Source organism: Zingiber officinale, chromosome 3A (genome assembly GCF_018446385.1).
Source record: "Zingiber officinale cultivar Zhangliang chromosome 3A, Zo_v1.1, whole genome shotgun sequence".
Lineage (NCBI taxonomy): Eukaryota > Viridiplantae > Streptophyta > Magnoliopsida > Zingiberales > Zingiberaceae > Zingiber > Zingiber officinale.
The window spans coordinates 145,345,578-145,365,018 of NC_055990.1; the positions used below are offsets into that span (position 1 = coordinate 145,345,578).

Here is a 19,441-nt window from a genome sequence, read left to right on the forward strand (position 1 = left end):
GCTTGGGGGTTGCTCACTGTTAATCAGGTTTCTAAATTTCTATTTGTTGCAGTGCTGAATGCTAAACCTGTATGCAACTCTGAATTAGTTGGAACAATGCCTATTTCTGGAATTTCTGACAGTGCATCTATAACTGAAACTGATTCCCTTAAGTTGGTGCCAGTTATATTCTATTATATAGCCCCTGTGCCACCTGAAGTTGAAATGGAATTCCTCACAAGGCCTCCTAGGATATTGCTGTAGACTGAACCTGTAACTTGTGGGATTGCATGGCTTCCCATTTCTAATGAGGTTGCTGATTGCGTGACCAAGCCCAAAGTTGGGGTTTGAAACTGTGTTACAGTGTTAAGCCCCATTTCTGATACCATTGGCACTATTGCTTCCCTTATGTGTACCCCTGTGATGTGGTGTAATTCAACGGGAATCAATCCTACACGCATTGGTGGTTGCCCTGGTATTACAAGTTGATGATCAGTGGTGGTTCCCAGTAAGCTGTTGACCAGTAGAGAAGTTCCTGAAAATCTATTTGCTACACTATCTTGTGCAGAAACTGAATCTGTCGTTGCTGCATTTCCTGACACTAATACATTTGGGATTGTTTTTGCGTTTGATACCTTGCATACAGCACCCATAGCTGCATCCGATATCCCTGAGCCTTTGCCAATTAAATTATTGTTTCCCTTCTGCTTTATGCCTCCTGAGCAATATGTAATCAGAGCTGACTGTGATTGTGGACCATTGATTGGAGCTATGTTACATGTCGTTCTGTAGTGCCTTAGAATCCTACAGTATGAGCAGAACTTGAGAGTTGTTTCAAAACGCAGCTGTAACTCTTTTTGCCTACCATCCGGGAGAGTCACTATGATTGTGCTTGGCAGTTCCTCTGCAACATCTACTTCCACCAAGGCTCGAGCAAAGTTCACTCGCCCTCGCATCTTAGTGAATAGGTCTGTGTAGAGGGGAGTGCCAATTTGTGAAGCTATTTTGCTAAGGTCTGAAATTGACCAAAAGTCCACAGGTAGCCCATATATTTGCATCCACAGCGGCATTTGCGTTTGCGCCTCTTGCTTGAATGTGAAACTTTCCGGCATGGCTTTGAGGTAAAGTGGGCAGCTGTGAACTAGGTAAGGTCCTCCTTTTAGCACTGCGTCACATTGCTCTTTAGAGGTGAATTTGAAGACAAGCCACATCGAGTTGTGTGTCAATAGTTTGTCTTCTGGTCGTGTGTCAATAGTTTGTCTTCCTTGGGCCCTTGCTTCAGGGCGAAGAGACTGACGCTCGTCTTCTGATAGTGTTGACTACTGGCGAAATGATCCTGGAACGTGGCTCGGAAATCCTTGAAGCTTCGTATCAAGTTGTTCGGCAGTCTTCTGAACCAGCGCTGTGCCAATCCGGAGAGAGTCGTGAGGAAGACTCTGCACTTCACTCCGTCTGTGTACTGGTGCAACGTGACTTCATTGTCGAACCGATCCAGATGATCATCTGGATTGGTCAATCCGTTGTACGTCCCGATCGCCAAAGGGGTGTAGTGTAGGGATGGCAATGGGGCGGGGCGGGGGCGGGTTTGCCATCCCCATCCCCACCCTGTTTCCATTTTTTCGGGTTCGGGGATTCCCCGAACCTGAACCCACGGGTTCGGGGATTCCCCATCCCCGCCCCATCTCCATGATCTATCGGCAGCAACAATGTCAACCTGGAGATAATTTTTGTATGTCTCAAAGAAAAGGTAAGGCTCAAACAGTGCATTCCAGCTAGTCTTATTCAGCTCGATTTCCTGCAAAGATGGCAAATAGGGAAATACAGAAGACATGGTTCCGAATAATAGCTCAGGTAAATCATGAAGTACATACAGACCTCACAAATCTTGTTGCCTATTTGAAGCCAATAGATTAATATTAACACTATTATTAATATTTTTTTAAAAAATTATATTATTATTTATTAATAATAATAATATTCGGGGAGGGTTCGGGGATGGAGATAGTATTCCCATACCCGCCCCATCCCCGAAAAATCGGGGATCCCCATCCCCGAAAAATCGAGGATCCCCATCCCCATTTCGGGTTTTCCCCGCGGGGCCCCAAATCCGCGAGGAAAATTGCCATCCATAGTGTAGTGTCTGGGCAGAGGGTCTTATAAGATCTCCTTTGAGAACTGCTGATTGATCCATTCGGGAGACGCGTTGCCTCGGGCCGCCTTGCCCTTTCGCGCGTCCCGAACGGGGGCATCATCTGAAGACGATCCTCGCTCCTGATGCGCTTGAGCTATCTCCGAGGGGGTTTGGAACATATCCCGATGGAAGGGGATCGACGCGGGTGGCGCTTCCCCATAGGGTTTGGTCGGTCTTCGGTTATGCTCCCATACGGAGAGTTGCTCCGCTCGGTCTTTTTGCCCCACTCGCCTGTCGGCCGCTAATGTCGATCGGCTAGCACCTGTTGTTGTTGTTATTGCTTGATTATTTTCGTTGCTCGGGCTTGCACGAGCATCTCCAGCTCCTCTTGAGTGAGTGTTACGGTGGTTAGTCGTCCAACGTCCTCCATCTTTTCGGCTCGGATGCAGACTACGTTCCCACAGACAATGCCAAATATGATCATGCCTGAAAGTCAATGAGATGAATGCTGGAGGTGTGGCGTTCCCGTTGATCTCCTGTGGATTTTGCTCTGACCTGCAACACAAGTAGCGTCAGAGGGCCATCGCCGGGGATCCCTTCCTTGGTTCGACACTAACGCCACTTGTGTTGCAGGTCAAAACAAAGTTCATAGGAGGTCAGCGGGAGCGTCACATCCCAGCATCCATCTCATCGACTTTCAGACAGATCACAATCCAACAATATATATTTTTGAACCTTTAATAAAATAATCTAATAAAAAATATTTTTTTGGACCATTATTAAAACAATATAACAATATTTATATTTTTGGATTTTTATTAAAATAATCTAATCAAATATATTTTTTAGATTTTTATTAAAATAATATAATTTAATTATATATAATATATATTGTAGGTGGATATTAAATTTAGGGGTCTCTAAAAATCGGAGGCAGACCGTCGGCCCTGGTGATATATCTCAAGGGTAGCTCTATTTAGAGAGAGATTATCGGAGGTACTAAGACGAATGTATCTCTCCCCCTTTTTGTCACATGTGCCACATATAATACACCGTGTTAGGAGATGGTCCACTAGCCCATACAGAACTTGAGAACTTGGGGTTGATATAGCTCCTTTTTCCCTCCGTATTGGACTGGGGCGAATTGGCGGGACACTGCCTTAACCCCCGCGTTCCTCTGCTGCATTCGCACGCTCTTTCTTCCTCGCCATGGGGAAGCCAAAGCAGCAGACCATCTCTCGCTTCTTCGCCCCCAAACCACTACCTCCATCCCCTTCTTCTCCTCCTCCTCCTCCTCCTCCGCCGCCGCCGCCTCCGCCTTCCAGATCCTCCCCCAAAATCTCTGCCACCGTCTCCCTCTCCCCCTCCGCCAAGCGCCGCCTCCAATCTCTATCCTCTTCCCCGAACCCCAAGAAGAACAAACCGTCCTCCTCGGCCTCCAATGCCCTCGTCCCCGTCCCCTCCTCCACTCCCGACCTTCACCGCCGCTTCCTCTCCAAGCTCCTCGTCCCCGCTTCGTCCCCGCCTCGCAAATCTCTTCCTCAAAACCCTACTTATACCCCCCTCGAGCTACAGGTCGTCGACCTCAGATCCAAGCACCCCGACGTTGTCCTCATGTTCGAAGTCGGCTACAGGTACCGCTTCTTCGGCCAGGACGCCGAGATCGCCGCTCGCGTCCTCGGCATCTTCGCCCACGTCGACCACAACTTCCTCACCGCCAGCATCCCCAGCTTCCGCCTCCACTTCCACGTCCGCCGCCTCGTCGCGGCGGGGCACAAAGTCGGCGTCATCAAGCAGACTGAGACCGCCGCGATCAAGGCTCACGGGGCCAACCGGGTCGGGCCATTCTCACGGGGGCTATCGGCGTTGTACACGAGGTCGACGATTGAGGCGGCGGAGGACATGGAGGGTGGGAGCGGGCCGGAGATCGGTGGTTCCGGGAGCAATTTCCTTGCTTGCGTCGTTGAAAAGGAGCTGGTGCCGGATCATGAGGGGAGGTTTTGTGTGAAGGTTGCACTTGTTGCGGTCGATGTCTCCACAGGAGATGTTGTTCATGGGGAGTTTGATGACAATTCGATAAGAACGGGGCTTGAGGCAATGTTGATTAGTTTGTCTCCTAATGAGATGCTGTTAGGAGAACCTCTTTCCTCAGTGACGGAGAAGGTTAGTACTCCCTGACAATGGAAAATAAACTGAATATGATGATGATAAATTAAGCTTTATATCAAGTTTGCCTAGAAAGTTGCATTTGCATTAATAGGGAAATTCTGCCAAATGTCAAGTTTTTCATTGTTGTCCATTATATATTATTCTGGTGTAATACCTGCTGGTTTTAGATGATACCAAAGAATGATTTCTTCTGTGGAAAGCACATGTTTTGCATTCTCATATTCCTGATAGAAATGAGTAATCTCAATTGAAGTAAATCGTTAGAAGGGTTTGCATTCACTGCCAGATCAAGTTATTCCACATTAGTTAAATTACGTTCAATCAAAGATTGATTGCACATGCTTTGCTTTCTTTTAGGCTTAATCATGATAATTGTAATTCATGATAGTACAATAGCTAGATGTTTCTACTCAGTTGTCTTTCATGGATTTACCTTTTCTTTTTCTTTTTTCCGCATAATATATCTTTCTTAGCTGGTACTAGCTTATTCTGGATCTACATCAAACATTCGAGTTGAGCGCACCTCACGTGATTGTTATAGCAATGGTGGCGCACTTGCTGAAGTAATGTCTCTTTATGAAAACAAAGATGACAATGTTCTGGTTCCTGTGAATGATACTGAAGATAGTGATATAAGAGGGGAAGGATGCCATTTTCCTACAATAAAGGTATCCTCATTTATTTTTAGAACATTATTAATCCAATTAATGGCTACGATCTTTTGGTTATGAACTGCAATTAAAATATAAAAAATCCAAAATCAAATGGACAACTTGACACTCTTGTTTCCACCCTTTTTTCTTTTTTGCCTTTTGTTAGTTTACTGGTTGTCTTTTTCCCCGTATGGTTACATGCACACATTTCTGTTTTTTTCCATCTCCTAGTTTACTGAGCAATGTATTCTGCCCATGGTTGGCACTATTTTTCTTTTATTTTCTCTTACAGGAAATTATGTCCTTGCCTGAACTATCAATTCAAGCATTGGCATTAACCATCCGTTATTTAAGAAATTTTGGATTGGAGAGGATACTCGGCCCCACTGCTTCCTTTAGGGCCATTTCTAGCAAGTTTGAGATGACTTTATCAGCAAATACACTTCATCAGCTTGAGGTAGTCTTTTTTGGCTAAAAAAAAAAATATGCCTGAGGCAATTCGTTACCATGCTGACACATACATTTGTTGTTTACCTTTTTATTGTGCTGTGATGAGAATATTGTTATGTCAGATATGTAACTCTGTAGTTCTACTTTTTTCTTGAAAAGTTGTTTCTGTAACATTTATTTTGTCATTTATTTCATTATTACTGAATAATACAACATACCAATCCTAGTAGCAAAATAAATAAAAATTAACCAAAGACTGAGATGACTTTTGTCACACTCCTAGTGAGCGGTTCCAGGTGTGCTCAATTTCATCAACACACTCCTTGTGCTAGTTAGAATACCATGCCGTGGAGACACGAGCATTCACGAGCAATGCTCGCAACACTTTGTCACATAGCATCACTGACAAGCAGAGATGATTCACACAAGCACATTCACTGGCAACCTGTGGTGATTATCACACGAGCATCATAATCATCATGAGCAGAAACTGTAACATGTCCACAAGATGACATCTCCTATAAGTACAAGGTACAAAATAGTAAATACAATGCAAACCAATGGCAAATATGAAAGGTTTAGCAAGACACAAAGTACAGTTATCCTTGATTCACGCTAATTACTCTGATGATCCATAGTTATCTCTCAATGACATAGGTAACTCATAATTCCAATTCTATCCATAACCACAAGGACATCCTCATGGTCATACCTACCAATTCTCTCAATCTTGGCCTTGACTGTGCTTTGGTAATCATAGTTAGTATCACCACACTAAGGTCCATACTGACCACAATCTCATAGTGAATCACACTTACTTGGATACTCTGTGATCGGTCACATAGGGCCTTATGGGAACTTCCAAGTGATGTTTACATTAATAAGAATCATTGACCTTACAACTCCTGTTGAAAATTTACCACTCATTACAATGAGTCTTCTTTTGTTTCATATTTCAAGGACAACAAAACATACATATGGTGAACAACTGGGGAAGATATTCTGATTTTCTACCTTTCAGAACCTCAAATTTTTAATAGCAAAAAAGGCCAAAAGTCCTTAGAAAATGTTATACAGGTAACGAGAATACAAGATATGATATCTTGCACGAGACTTAATAATCCTAAATGCTATCTTTCTAGTGGATCATTAACTAGGTTTGTGAGATTGTGAGCAATAAGTGTTTTGCTTTTCTAAGTGTCTCTTCCTTTCATTTTCTTTCCCTTGGGTGATCTTTTCTGCTCAGGATGCCCTAGTACTAGGGCGATGATTATATCCTTTAATATTTATTTATTTTAATGTTCAGCATCATAAATCTTATGCTGTCAACAAAAGTGTTTTGTTTCTCTAAGTGTCTCTTCCTTTCATTTTCTTTCCCTTGGGTGACCTTTTCCACTCAGGATGCCCTAGTACTAGGGTGATGATTATATCAGTTAATATTTATTTATTTTACTGTTCATCTCCATAAATTTTTGTCATGAAATTTGTTAATATTCTGGTATATTTTATCTAAAGAGTTGTTCTAGGTTTTGGCAAACAACTGTGATGGCTCTCTTCAAGGTTCCCTTTTTCAAGTTATGAATCACGCTCTTACTGCATTTGGATCAAGGCTTTTCAGACACTGGGTAATTCATTGTTCTATTCCATCTTTAGCTACACTGGCATAAACATTTCTTAAATAAATGAGAGGATTTTTCATGTGACCAAAATAATTAAATGAAAGAAAATAATATTTAATTTTTTGGTTTTTCATTTTCTTCATTGATGTTCAAGTTCATTGTTCAGGTCACTCATCCATTATGCGATAGGAATTTGATACTAGCTCGTCTTGATTCTGTTTCTGAGATAGCTGAATCAATGGGCCTGTGCATGGGGCCAAAGCTTGAAAGTGAATTAGCAACTGAGAAATATTCTGATGCTCTTAAGCAATCTGAGATTGCTGAGGTTATATCTTCAGTTTTAACAATGCTTGGGAAGTCACCTGATGTTCAGCGGGGAATTTCCAGAATTTTTCACCGGACTTCTACAGCTGCTGAGGTAGTGTGTTGGTTTTACAGTTAAGATAATCACCTTTTCTGGTAGCTCATTTATATGACATTCATTATATAATTAGTGCCCATGTGCACTTGTATCACTTAAAAGTTATCCTCAATTCATGTTATGTCTACATCAGTTTTGACCAATTCATACCTGTATCTGCTTCTTAAATAGCAATTTTATTGGCCACTTGGTTCTAGTAAAGCATCAATTACATGGTTTTGTTTAATAGATTTTAATTGCAAGTATTCAAGAATAATCTCAGATCTTGCTAGTCACCAATTACTAATTCAAGAATAATGATAATTATGAAGTAGGGGATGCGCTTCTCATTCTCTGCCAAGTTAATGCTGGTAAATACAAGGCAATCATATTGCATAGAAAGGATTTGGTGAATACAGCGTCAGCTAGCTTAGCGCTTGTCGATTCGACTGTCTATTTGAGCACCTTACTGACATGTTCTGTTTTATTGTTCAGTTTATTAGGGTTATCCATGCTTTGCTTACCTCTGGGAAGCAGTTACAGAAGCTTGTTTTGGAGACTGATGCTGGAGAAACTCAACCAAGTGTCAAATCTGCTTTACTCAGAAGACTGATCTATTCTGCTTCTTCACCTGCTGTAATGGCTATAGCTGTTAAACTTTTATCTTCTCTAAATAAGGATGCAGCAGATCAAGGTGATATGTTGAATTTGTTTATTTCTTGCACGGATCAATTTCCTGAGGTAAGGTTGTGAAGGATGCTTACCTGTATAGTATGCTTAGTTGTTATAGCATGGAATCTTATTTGCAGATCTGTAGTGGCCGTATGGCTGTTCAGATGGCTGAAAAGAAGTTGGATTTACTCATTGTTCAGTACCGGAAGCAGCTTGGAATGCAAAAATTAGAGTTTATGAGTGTGTCTGGGAAGACACATCTAATAGAGGTAACTCTTCAATTAAGCGTGTTTAGTAACTTGCACTAGAAAGCAAATTACATATTCCTTGATCCCAACTTCCTCATGTATTTGATTTAATGTGCAGTCAATGCTAAGTGGTTTCATGTTCTATCTGAAGTCACAATTGCTCATGCATTTCTTTCAAGGCACTTCTACTTGCATTTCGTTGTGCTGGATACTATTTCTTTTCTATTAAGTATACTGCACGTAGCCCTTGAATCTTTTCTATAAACTCTTTGTTTTCATTTGTCTATGATGAAAGTCTGTATGCATTTTGCTTGTCTTATTTTGTGCTTGATTTTTTTCCCCCGTAAAATGAGCCTTCTAGTGAAGTTCATAATTGAATTAACTAGGTTTTAACTCTTATGTCATCAAACTACAAGGATATTATATTTTTCCTTCTAATCATCATTACTATCAATTTTAATCTCTCCTATATGTTCCTATATTAAATTTGTTAACACAATCTTATAGTCATGAACTATCTTTTTTATGGATTGGCTCTTAACAATGCGAGAGTCATTTCCTATTCTGCATTTCATCTAGACATTAATTTGTTGTCTTTTAGGTAATCTCCACCATTTGCATATCTAGGTGTCTTTGTGAAGGCCATTTTTTGTCAGTTATATGTAACAACCTGACAACTTAGGTAAGATGCATGCTCATAAGGTTTAAGCATTGTTTACATTGTTTCTCATGGCATAATGCAATCATCAACCTCTTTTATCCAACTTTGGATTGACACTGATATTTTTTACGTTAATGGGGCTTTGCTAATAGATTTATGTAAAATTGTGACTTTCTTTTTCTGCTTTGTTATGAGTTCTGATCATGTTTTGCGACTAAGTTCTGTTCTTGCTATTTTAGCTGTCAGAAGATAAAAAGGCTCCTTCAAATTGGGTTAAGGTTAGTAGTACCAAAAAAACCACACGATATCACCCCCCTGAAGTGCTGGCAGGCTTGGATGAATTGTTGCTTGCCAAGGAAGAATTTTCTGTTGTTTGTCGGGCCACATGGGACAAATTCTTGATGAAATTTGGCAAATACTATGCTCAGTTTCAAACAGTTGTGCAAGCTCTGGCTGCATTGGACTGCTTGCATTCACTTGCCATTGTCTCCAGAAATGAGGTATAGTATCTGTTGCTGTTTGTTTTCACTTCGTTATTATCTCAAATGGCACATTATTTGTCACTTGCAATTTTTTCTATAGAATTTTGTGCGACCAGTTTTTGTTGGCGATGACGAACCAAATCAAATTCACATCTCTTTGGGTCGTCATCCAGTGAGTATTATCTATTATGCTTCTACGACTGCTTGAACTATTTTGGATGTTTTCACACTAATTTGTCTTGATTCGTTTTCCATCTTAAAAATTGCTATAGTGTGTTTGGTACATAGGAAAAGAAAGTCATTCCCTATGAATTTCCATGCTATAAGTTTAGGTATAGGTGTTACTATTCCATTCCTTGTGGATTCTATTTCCTAGGATTAAAAATAACTAATTCCATTCATTATCAACTTCATTCTGCCAAGCAAACATTGACAGACTTATAATGAGAACACAAATCAGTTTTTCCATATATACAAGGATAAAGACTGTCTTTTGGACATTAATGTTGCAAATAAACTTGTGCCCTATTGCAATTGTCTACACAAACTTTTGCACATGCATGAACTTAGAGAAAGATTACTGTAAATATCTAGAAGACGGTAAGGGTTTTTTCCTCCCTCAATTATTTCATCTTATTTGCTTATTTTGCCTCCACTAAATGGTCCCTTCTACTCGTTCTTCTCATTTCTACGTCATTAGAATTCCAATCTCGTCCATCATGTTTCTTTGAGACACTAAGTTATCAATGAGTTTCCATCCACCAAAGCACTGGCATCTGTGGCCATCATTTTTGTAATTAGCTTTTTAGAGATTGGTGGTTGGAGAAGTTTACTTCTGTTCCTTCTTGCTAAAAAGTAAATCTTAGCGCAGACCTTCACATCCATGTTGCACAAAAGACTAGCTACTGCCTCAAACAGTTTGTACAAGTTCAAAATTATTTATGATATGTTGGCTAATCATGATTAATTTTGCCTCAGGTTTTGTGGTCAACTCTGGGAGACAACTATGTTCCAAATGATACGAAGTTGCATGTAGATAGGGAGTACTGTCAAATTATTACCGGGCCAAATATGGGTGGGAAAAGTTCTTATATTCGGCAAGTTGCCCTTATAGCAATTATGGCTCAGGTACGACTGGATTTTTGCATGATCTTCGTATTCACTTTAAGAAGTTATCAAACAAGCCTCCAACAACGAGGGCAGTCTTCTAACCATGCTTTATGATTCTGAATAATCAGAGTGTTATATTGGTTTTCTTGTAGCCTCACATTGATGCCCCTGTTTATTTTAATTAAACAAGGATTACTTTTTCTTGGTCTCCTAATGGCTGTTTCAACAAGATGACGTGATTTATTGTTTAGTAACGATTGAGGAGACAGGTTTTCCTACAAGTCTCCAACAATGAGGCATTCTTCGAAGAATGTGAATCTGAATATCAGTGTCGTATCGGTTTTCTTGTAGCCTCACATTGATGTACTTATCTATATTTATTTAGCAGGGATTCATGTATCCTGGTTGTCTAAGGATTGTTTCATAAAGATGGTGATTGGTGATTGTTTGGTTAATCATCGAGTGATGTATTTCCTTTTGGTTTTTCATCGATATCTTCCTCTGATTCATTCAGGTTGGTTCCTATGTACCGGCAACTTCAGCAAAGCTGCACGTACTGGATGGGATTTACACTCGTATGGGGGCATCAGACAGCATCCAGCAAGGTAAAAGTACATTTTTTGAGGAATTAGCTGAGACATCTCACATACTACACAAGTGTTCATCACGCTCTCTAGTCATCATTGATGAACTTGGTCGAGGCACAAGTACGTATGATGGCGTTGCAATTGCTTATGCTACATTACATAGGCTTCTTAATTGGAAGAAATGCATGGTCCTTTTCGTCACTCATTACCCGAAAATTGTGGACATCCAGAAAGAGTTTCAAGGCTCAGTTGGTGCATACCATGTTTCCTATCTCGCATCTAAAAACCCTCTTGACATAACTGATTCTGAAACAATATCATGCGGTGAGGGGCTGAGCCTTGAAGAGGTTACTTTTCTGTACAAACTTGTGCCTGGTGCATTGGATAAGAGCTTTGCTCTTAACGTTGCAAAGCTAGCCCAGGTATGATTGAAATTGGATAACATTTTTCATAGATTGTTAAAAGTAGCATTTCTTTTTTATTTGCGACTATCATCTGTAGTATTTATTCGGTTTGCATTGCACCATTTTAAAGATAAGTTGATCAGATAAGCTTGGATCCTTTCCCCTTTTTTCAAGTTGCTTGTTTTCCTTTCAGCTACCAAGTTCATGCATAGCACGAGCTGCTATCCTGGCTGCGAAGATGGAAGAGGAGATGAACACACGGTTGAAAAATCAAGCAAGAAACACAATTTCAATCTCATCTCAGGATGAAATAAATACTGACTCTAAACCATTGGAGTTATGTGAAGATCAAGCTTTTACTGATCTCAAAGAAACATGTCGCGAACTGTTGTTGCACATAGAATCTGCCTTAAATGATACTGAACCGGCGAATAAGTTATGTTCACTGAAACATGCGAGGGAGATTGCAACGAAGGTGATAAAACAATAGCTCATTGCCCGAAACATAAAATCAAATCGTTGTCCGCAAGAGTTCTTCCAATTCCAAGCAAAAACAATTAATTGGCTTCATCAGTGCGGTTGATTGTTCAAGGGTGCTGAAGCTTGTGATGGTTGCCAGTAAATTAATATTTTGTAAAGAGGGAAATTTGTAATTAGTTTCTTTACTACCCTAATCTCTTATCACCACATCTCCTGAATTTTGTAAAACCTAAACCACAAAGAAAAATATTCACATCTAAAATTTTGTAAAACCAGAGCAAAAATGCCTGCATATCAAATCAGACATTTTCTAGTTTTTGCTTTCCAATTTTCAATTTTCCAAATGTAGTCATTATACGAAAGGAGGTTGAACCGATCTTTTCTACTAATTGCATAAAAATTGGTAAAACCATCATTTAGTACGATAATTTATGAAAATATGTATTTGGGTTTTTGAATTTACTAAAAGATATAGTGTTTTTCGTTTTTTCTTTTCTCTCTCCACTTTCCTCTTATACATGCATGATAATGTAAATTTAAAAATATCTTGAGAAGTCGATTATTTAGTTGATTTTTTTAAAAATATTTTAACACTTTTAATAAGTTAAAATAAATAATAGATAGTATTATTTTATTTCTTGTAGTTCCAGAAATTCATAAGACCTAAAATAGGTTCAATCGGACATGTCTAGATTTATTAATGAATTTTGGTCAAAATCCACTGATGGACCTATGCAGACTGACTGGGCTCATTTCAGGTCTTATGGATTTCTAAGATGAAAACGAGTCAAACTCTGTTATTCATTGCTTATTTTGACTTTCAGGGATGTTAAAATATTTTTAGAAAAATCAGTTAAAAAATCTCATATTATGCCCACGTTGGACCTGATATGGAATTATATCATGCCCATATTGGGATTTTTTTTGTCGATTATTTCATTAATATTTAACACATTCTGAAAATTGAAATAAACAATAGATATCACCTTTTGATATCCTGTAGTCTCAGAAATTCACAACATCTGAAATGAATCAAATCAGATTTATCTACATCCATAAGTGAGTTTCGGTTTGATTGGACTAATTTTATGACAAAACCCACTGATAAAGTTAGATAGATTCGATTGAACTCATTTCAGGTCATGTAGATTTTTGAGGTTCCAAGTAGTTAAACAGTGTTATTTATTACTTATTTCAATTTTTCTGTAGATATTAAAATGCTATTAGAACAATCTGCTTAAAAATCCCAACGTGAATCATATCAGATCACGTTAGGATAAAATGTGAATAATGTAAAAATGTCAAAGTTTCTCACGTAAGAGTCAAATTAAAATAGATAAAATATCACATCATTTATATTTCAGCCTAATCAACAAAGTAAGAGTTTTTCTAAATTAAATCTCCTTTTTAGTTTTCAATTTTTCCGTGCATTCTAAACTTTAATTAAATCCAAAAATCTATGTTAATGCATTATGAAACTTTTTTTAAAAAAATTATTTTGATTATTGTATATTATCTTTTTATCCATGTTACAAAAGTAGAATATCATATTTTTTATGTTTTAGCCTAATTATTTTTTATTTTTTTGACACTACTTTAATATTCTTTAAACATTCTAAACTATAATTAAATTTGAAAGAATATATATAATTTAATCCTTTTGATGATATTTTAAACTTTATATTTATTTTTTTTGCTAATAAGAATTATTTATTATCATTATCAATATCTCTCGTTAATTATATTTAAATGTAATAGGATTTCCTAAAACAATAGATAAGATAAATTAAAGGTGGAATCAAAAGAACCAAATTTAAAGGCCACATTGGGCCTGATATAATTTATATTAGATTGGGCCTAATATGATTCATATCGGGCAAGCTTTATGGAGCCCCAAACCTTCGATGAGCAACATCTGAATTTCCACCATGATGATGCATCCGAGAGAAGTGAGGAGCAGCCAGGAGAGTCAGAAATTGTTGCCAATAATGAGTGAAAAACTCCAAACTCTATGTTCAGAACGAGGCCTGACATGAATCATATCAGGCCCCACGTTGGGCCTGATATGGAATTATACCATGTCTAATGTAGACCTGATATGGAAATATGTCAGACCTAACATGGGTCTAATATGAATCATATCATGCCCACATTGAGATTTTTTAGTTGATTCTTCCAATTAAATTTTAATACTTCTCGAGAAGTCGAAATAAGTAATGGATAACACCGTTTGACTCCTTGCAGCCTCAAAAATCCACATGACTAGAAATGGATCTAATCAGACATGTCTAAGTCCATCAGTGAATTTTGATCAAAATTCACTATAGACCTAGATAGGTCCGATTTGACCCATTGCAGGTCTTGTGGATTTTTGAGACTGCAAGGAGTTAAACGGTGCTATTCATTGCTTATTTCGACTTCTTTGGAGGAGTTAAAGTGTTAATGGAATAATCAGTTAAAAAATCCCAACGTAAGCCTGATATGAATCATATCAGACTTACGTTGGGCCTGATGTACTTCCATATCAGGTTCACGTTGGGCCTGATATACTTCCATATCAGGCCCACGTTGGGCCTGATATAACGTGGGGTCTGATATAATGCATATCAGGCCTGATTTTGAACATAGAGTTTGAGGTTTTCCACTCATTATTGGCAACAACTTCTGACTCTCTTGGTTGCTCCTCGCTTCTCTCGGATGCATCATCATGGTGGAAATTCAGATGCTGCTCATTGAAGGTTGGGGGCTCTACAAAGCTTGCCTGTCGGACATATAACTGAGAATCCGGTCGATTCCACCAATGGTCGATATTGTGATGCTCCACAACTGGGTGGGGAAGATCCTCCTCCCTGAATAGAGGTTTGGATGTAGATACCTCCAATAACTATCTGAGAATCGAGGTTGCAAGGTTGTACTATCTTCAATTTCACTTAATTGTTTATTCAGGGGTTACCACATAGATTTTGAAGGTTCTACTATCACTTCACCAACATATGGATGGGAGTTAGTTAAATTGATACTATGACTTCACCAACATATGAATGGAAGTTAGTTAAATTGATAGCTGGGTCGAGCGAGATGGTTGTGTAATACCAATCAAAGATATAGGGGTGAGTCCTTCGATTAGGATTTGTTAATGAAAAATAATCAAAGCTGTAACACACTTCCCTCGAGAAGAATCGGTGTGTTTGTTCAGGCTTGGTATTCCATCTAGACCTAAAGCTCCATGGGTGATCGGATGAGTTATCTTGGTGGCAAAAGATGAATATGTTCGTCCCCAGCGTCCTCGTCAATCCGACTCAGAGCCAACACGGAAGAGGTAAATCACGAACGACTACTAGTCTTTGAAATAACGATAGCACATAAGGGAGATATTTACCTCGGCTTTGCCGAGATTCGAACCCCAGACCTCATGGTGACAACACCTCATGCGCTAGCCATTAGACCCATCCGAGGGGACTGATCAGATGAGCTATCCTGAATGGTACGGAGGTAGCTGATGTGAGTCTGTCTTTCCCTAATTTTGTGAAGATTGGACCGGAATTATTAACCATATGTGTCGGGTTCCCAATATGGATAGGTGCTTTGGAAGCTGCAGAAGAGCTCGAACCAAATGTAGGTAAAAAAAATATGCATACTAATCACTCATCTACTACTACTACTACTAATAATAATAATAATAATAATAATAATTAAAATTAGGATATTAATTTAAAGAAATCACACCATATAATTAAACCTAACTATAAAAAAAAAAATCCGAGATTCTCTGTTAGAATCCAAACATATTAAAAAAAGGATGAAATATGGGTATGATATGAAGTAAGCTTGATATACTTTCATATCAGGTTCAACGTTGAGATTTTTTAGCCGATTGTTTCATTGATATTTTAACTCCTCCAGATAAGCCAAAATAAGCAATAGATAACACCGTTTGATTCCTTACATCCTCAAAAATCTATGTGTTCAAATCAGACCTATCTAAGTCAATCAGTGTATTTCAGTCAAAATTTACTAATGGATCTAAACATGTTCGATGAGATCCATTTCTAGTCCTGTGGATTTTTAAGGTTACAAGGAATCAAACGGTGTTATCCATTGCTTATTCCGACTTTTCGGGAAGTGTTAAAATTTAATTGGAAGATTCGGCTAAAAAATCTCAACGTGGATCTGAAATGATTCGTAACATGTCCAACGTGACCTTTTAAGTTTTGGATTGCTATGTACCATTAGGACAGACAAACATGAATGTTCTCCTTGTTCATTTCAATTTCATAATCTTATCTCTACCTCTGGATCATCTGATTAAAATGATTATGTACTTGGTTTGGTATGTGGAAATTGTTCTTATATTTCTTGATTCTAAAACCCCTCAAGATATGCAGGTATTCCATTACAAAAGCTTACTGTGTTGCTTTTGTATTGACATTCTTCAGTCTGTTTGACGCGCTCGTGTTTTGACCTATTTTACTCCTTTATTGGTTAGTGTTGTTCGTAGCCATAATGAAGAGGCAGATTCTTCACATGATTAAGTACAAATACGTCCGTTCACCTTCAGGAAGCAGGAAACATCCAACTATCGAAATCACTCTCATCTTTAGTTGTCTAATCAGTAGTCTTACTTCTCTCAGTGTTACACTAGCAAAAAGTCGATTGAAGACGCAGATCTTTCTAATAATTGAATACATGGTTACTTCTGAAGGCCATGTTAGAAGAGGACCCTTGTTCGAATCTTTGTTTGACCATGCTCGAAGAGCTGATGCAGGTTTGCTGTCTCAGACAAGGCTTAGTGAAAAGAAGTTTTTGATGAACAGTAGCAATAAAAAGCTAATTATCATTTTTCCATGCCACTGGTTTATGGTGCAGTAGCAGAGTATCTAAGTTATCATTCAGGTATCTGTGATGATCCTAGGCTGGACGTTACCAGCCTGGTTAATCATTAATCATGTTTTAATTATCATTTTTCAATATCAGGTCCACCTTAGGCTTGATATGATTATAGCAGGTCCAACATAAAAATTTTTAACAATTCTTTCTTATTACATTTTAACACTTCCGAGAAATCGAAATAAACAATAGACAATATATTTGAACTCCTTGAAACCTCAAAATCCACATGAACTAAAATCGGTACAATCAAAATTCTTTTGGTTCATTAGTGAATTTCGTCAAAACTCACTGATAGACCTAGAAAGTTTCGATTGTACCTATTTCAGTTCATGTGAATTTCTAGAATTGCACAAGAATTCAAATATGATATCCATTATTTATTTCGACTTCTTAGAGATGTTAAAATGTAATAAAAAGAATCACAAAAAATCTTTATGTTGGGCCTAATAGAGAATCATATTAGGCTTAACATGAGTCTAATATCATTCCATATTAGGCCTAACGTGGAGATTTTTGATGATTCTTATTTATTACATTTTAACACCTCTAAGAAGCCGAATAAATAATTGATAACATATTTGAATTTCTTACTATATCAGAAATCTATAGGAACTGAAATGAGTATAATTGAAACTCTTTAGATCCATCAATGAATTTTGGTCAAAATCTATTGATAGACCTAGAAATTTCAAATTATATATTTTAATTTCTATGGATTTTGAGATGGTAAGAAGTTCAAATATGTTATCCATTATTATTTCGGCTTCTCTAAATATATTAAAATATTATAAAAAAATAATGAAACCTTATAAAATGTATAAATACGTTATGCATGCATGTCAAAAAAAAAAAAGAAAGAGAAAAGAAGAGAGGAAAAATAAATAGAAAGTTACATGCATAGAAAAGAAAAAAGAAAAAAAAAGAAAAGAGAGAAAAATGATAAAGAAAATATTAACTGAAAAAGTTAGATTTATCGAGAGCTAAACAAGAAATACATTTTAAAAAGTGGGACTTATGAGAAATACTCAAATAGCATGTACTTTTTAGTCATTTTAAAACTAGATACGTCATTTGGTAAGTTGTTGTTTATACTTATTTTAGTCCTGAAAATTGGAGTTATGTTTACTATATGTAAAATTAGCCTTCACTAATACTCATCAGCTGGAATAGCTCAGTTGGTTAGAGCGTGTGGCTGTTAACCACAAGGTCGAAGGTTCAAGCCCTTCTTCTAGCGTTGTATTATTCATTTTTTCCATTTTTGTTCGCCTTCGCCACAGATGTGTTTTATTTACATCTATAGGAGTCCTGTGGTTCGACGGCTTCTTCCAGTTCTTCCAGCGTCGTGGTACCATGAGAAGTTTTTGCTGGTTCTGTTTCACTGCAGACAATGTGCTTGCATTTTTGTCAGCGAGAAGTTTTGATGCACATGTAAAAGATTCATGAGGCTGCTCTCGCGTAGTCTTCTAGCCATAAGTAGATCATTGCCTGCAACTCGCTGATGCTGTGTTCTTCGATTCTCTTCTTCGAGTTCTTCCAGCGTGGTACCATCAGGAATAATTTGCTGTTTCTGTTTTACCGCAGACACTGAAGGATCATAGCGTCACCGATGGTTGTCGACAAAAAAAATACAAGTCCAAACTGAATTCCAACTTAAATTTGCACAGTGAGCTCCATCCTTTCGGCTGAAGATGAGCTACCTTCTTGTTTTGCATGCATAAAAGAAAATAGAAAGATTTTTTTATTGTCTCTACCGTTATGTAGTTCTTAACTCAGTTTCCTCCGTATGAATATTCATTATTTATGGGTCAACCAGATCATTCACCAAAGATTTATTTTCTTGTTCAACCTCACAAACATAACAAGATTTAAATGAGCAAATTTGCCTGATCCACAAAGAGCAGTTAGTAGTAGCTAGTTGTCTTGTTCCTATTTCCTCTACATTCTATCATCCAGTTAGTAAGTCTAGGGAGACGCAAATCTTAATTTTTACCATACACTTAAAGCTATACATTGCATGTTTTATGACAAACATGATCGTTTTATATATAGCGAATACTGAAGTACTTCCTACCTCTGGTTAATGCCATCTCTCAGTCAGGTTTATATTCCAATCACCAAGATATTGGGCCACGCTATGCGGTATGTTCTGCCATATCATCTTTCAAGTCATTTGCCAAAGAGCTACAGAATAGTTTTTCACCATCTTTGAGCTTCAATCTTATCTTTGGAACTTATTTTCCACTGGTAAGAAAATTCTTGACTAAAAGACGAGATGCAATGAGTCGAGACTAGAACCGAATATCTCAATGTTCGGCTGCTCAAACATGTGGCAAAAGGCGATTCGTTCGCCCCCAGTGCCCCCGTCAATCCGTCCCTAGGCCAACACAGAGGAGGTAAATCACGGGCGTTCGCCCCCAGCGCCCCCGCCAACCCGTCCCTAGGCCAACACGGAGGAGGTAAATCACGGGTGACTACTAGCCATTAGTGCAAATGGTCAAGACATGGG

The 19,441-nt window shown here is 38.2% G+C and overlaps 1 protein-coding gene and 1 non-coding gene across 2 annotated transcripts; both read left to right on the plus strand.

The window, feature by feature from the left end:
- Positions 1-3,212: 3,212 nt before the first annotated feature.
- LOC122052644 (DNA mismatch repair protein MSH3-like) lies at positions 3,213-12,317 on the plus strand. Its single transcript, XM_042614272.1, has 12 exons — positions 3,213-4,273; positions 4,753-4,947; positions 5,225-5,389; positions 6,909-7,007; positions 7,168-7,419; positions 7,897-8,142; positions 8,211-8,342; positions 9,222-9,482; positions 9,565-9,636; positions 10,443-10,592; positions 11,089-11,583; positions 11,759-12,317. Exons 1-12 carry the CDS (start codon positions 3,320-3,322, stop codon positions 12,053-12,055), a joined length of 3,318 nt encoding a protein of 1,105 aa, XP_042470206.1. The 5' UTR covers positions 3,213-3,319; the 3' UTR covers positions 12,056-12,317.
- A 5,778-nt stretch (positions 12,318-18,095) lies between these two features.
- TRNAN-GUU lies at positions 18,096-18,169 on the plus strand. The gene has a single exon. It is a non-coding gene; the product is annotated as a tRNA-Asn (tRNA).
- Positions 18,170-19,441: the final 1,272 nt, after the last annotated feature.

Bases quoted from the DNA above. Each gene is read 5' to 3' on its own strand.
- LOC122052644 (XM_042614272.1), top strand. From the start codon at position 3,320: ATGGGGAAGCCAAAGCAGCAGACCATCTCTCGCTTCTTCGCCCCCAAA. The intron at 4,274-4,752 runs GTTAGTACTCCC...TATCTTTCTTAG, and splicing joins TTTCCTCAGTGACGGAGAAG to CTGGTACTAGCTTATTCTGG. The intron at 8,343-9,221 runs GTAACTCTTCAA...TTGCTATTTTAG, and splicing joins GGAAGACACATCTAATAGAG to CTGTCAGAAGATAAAAAGGC.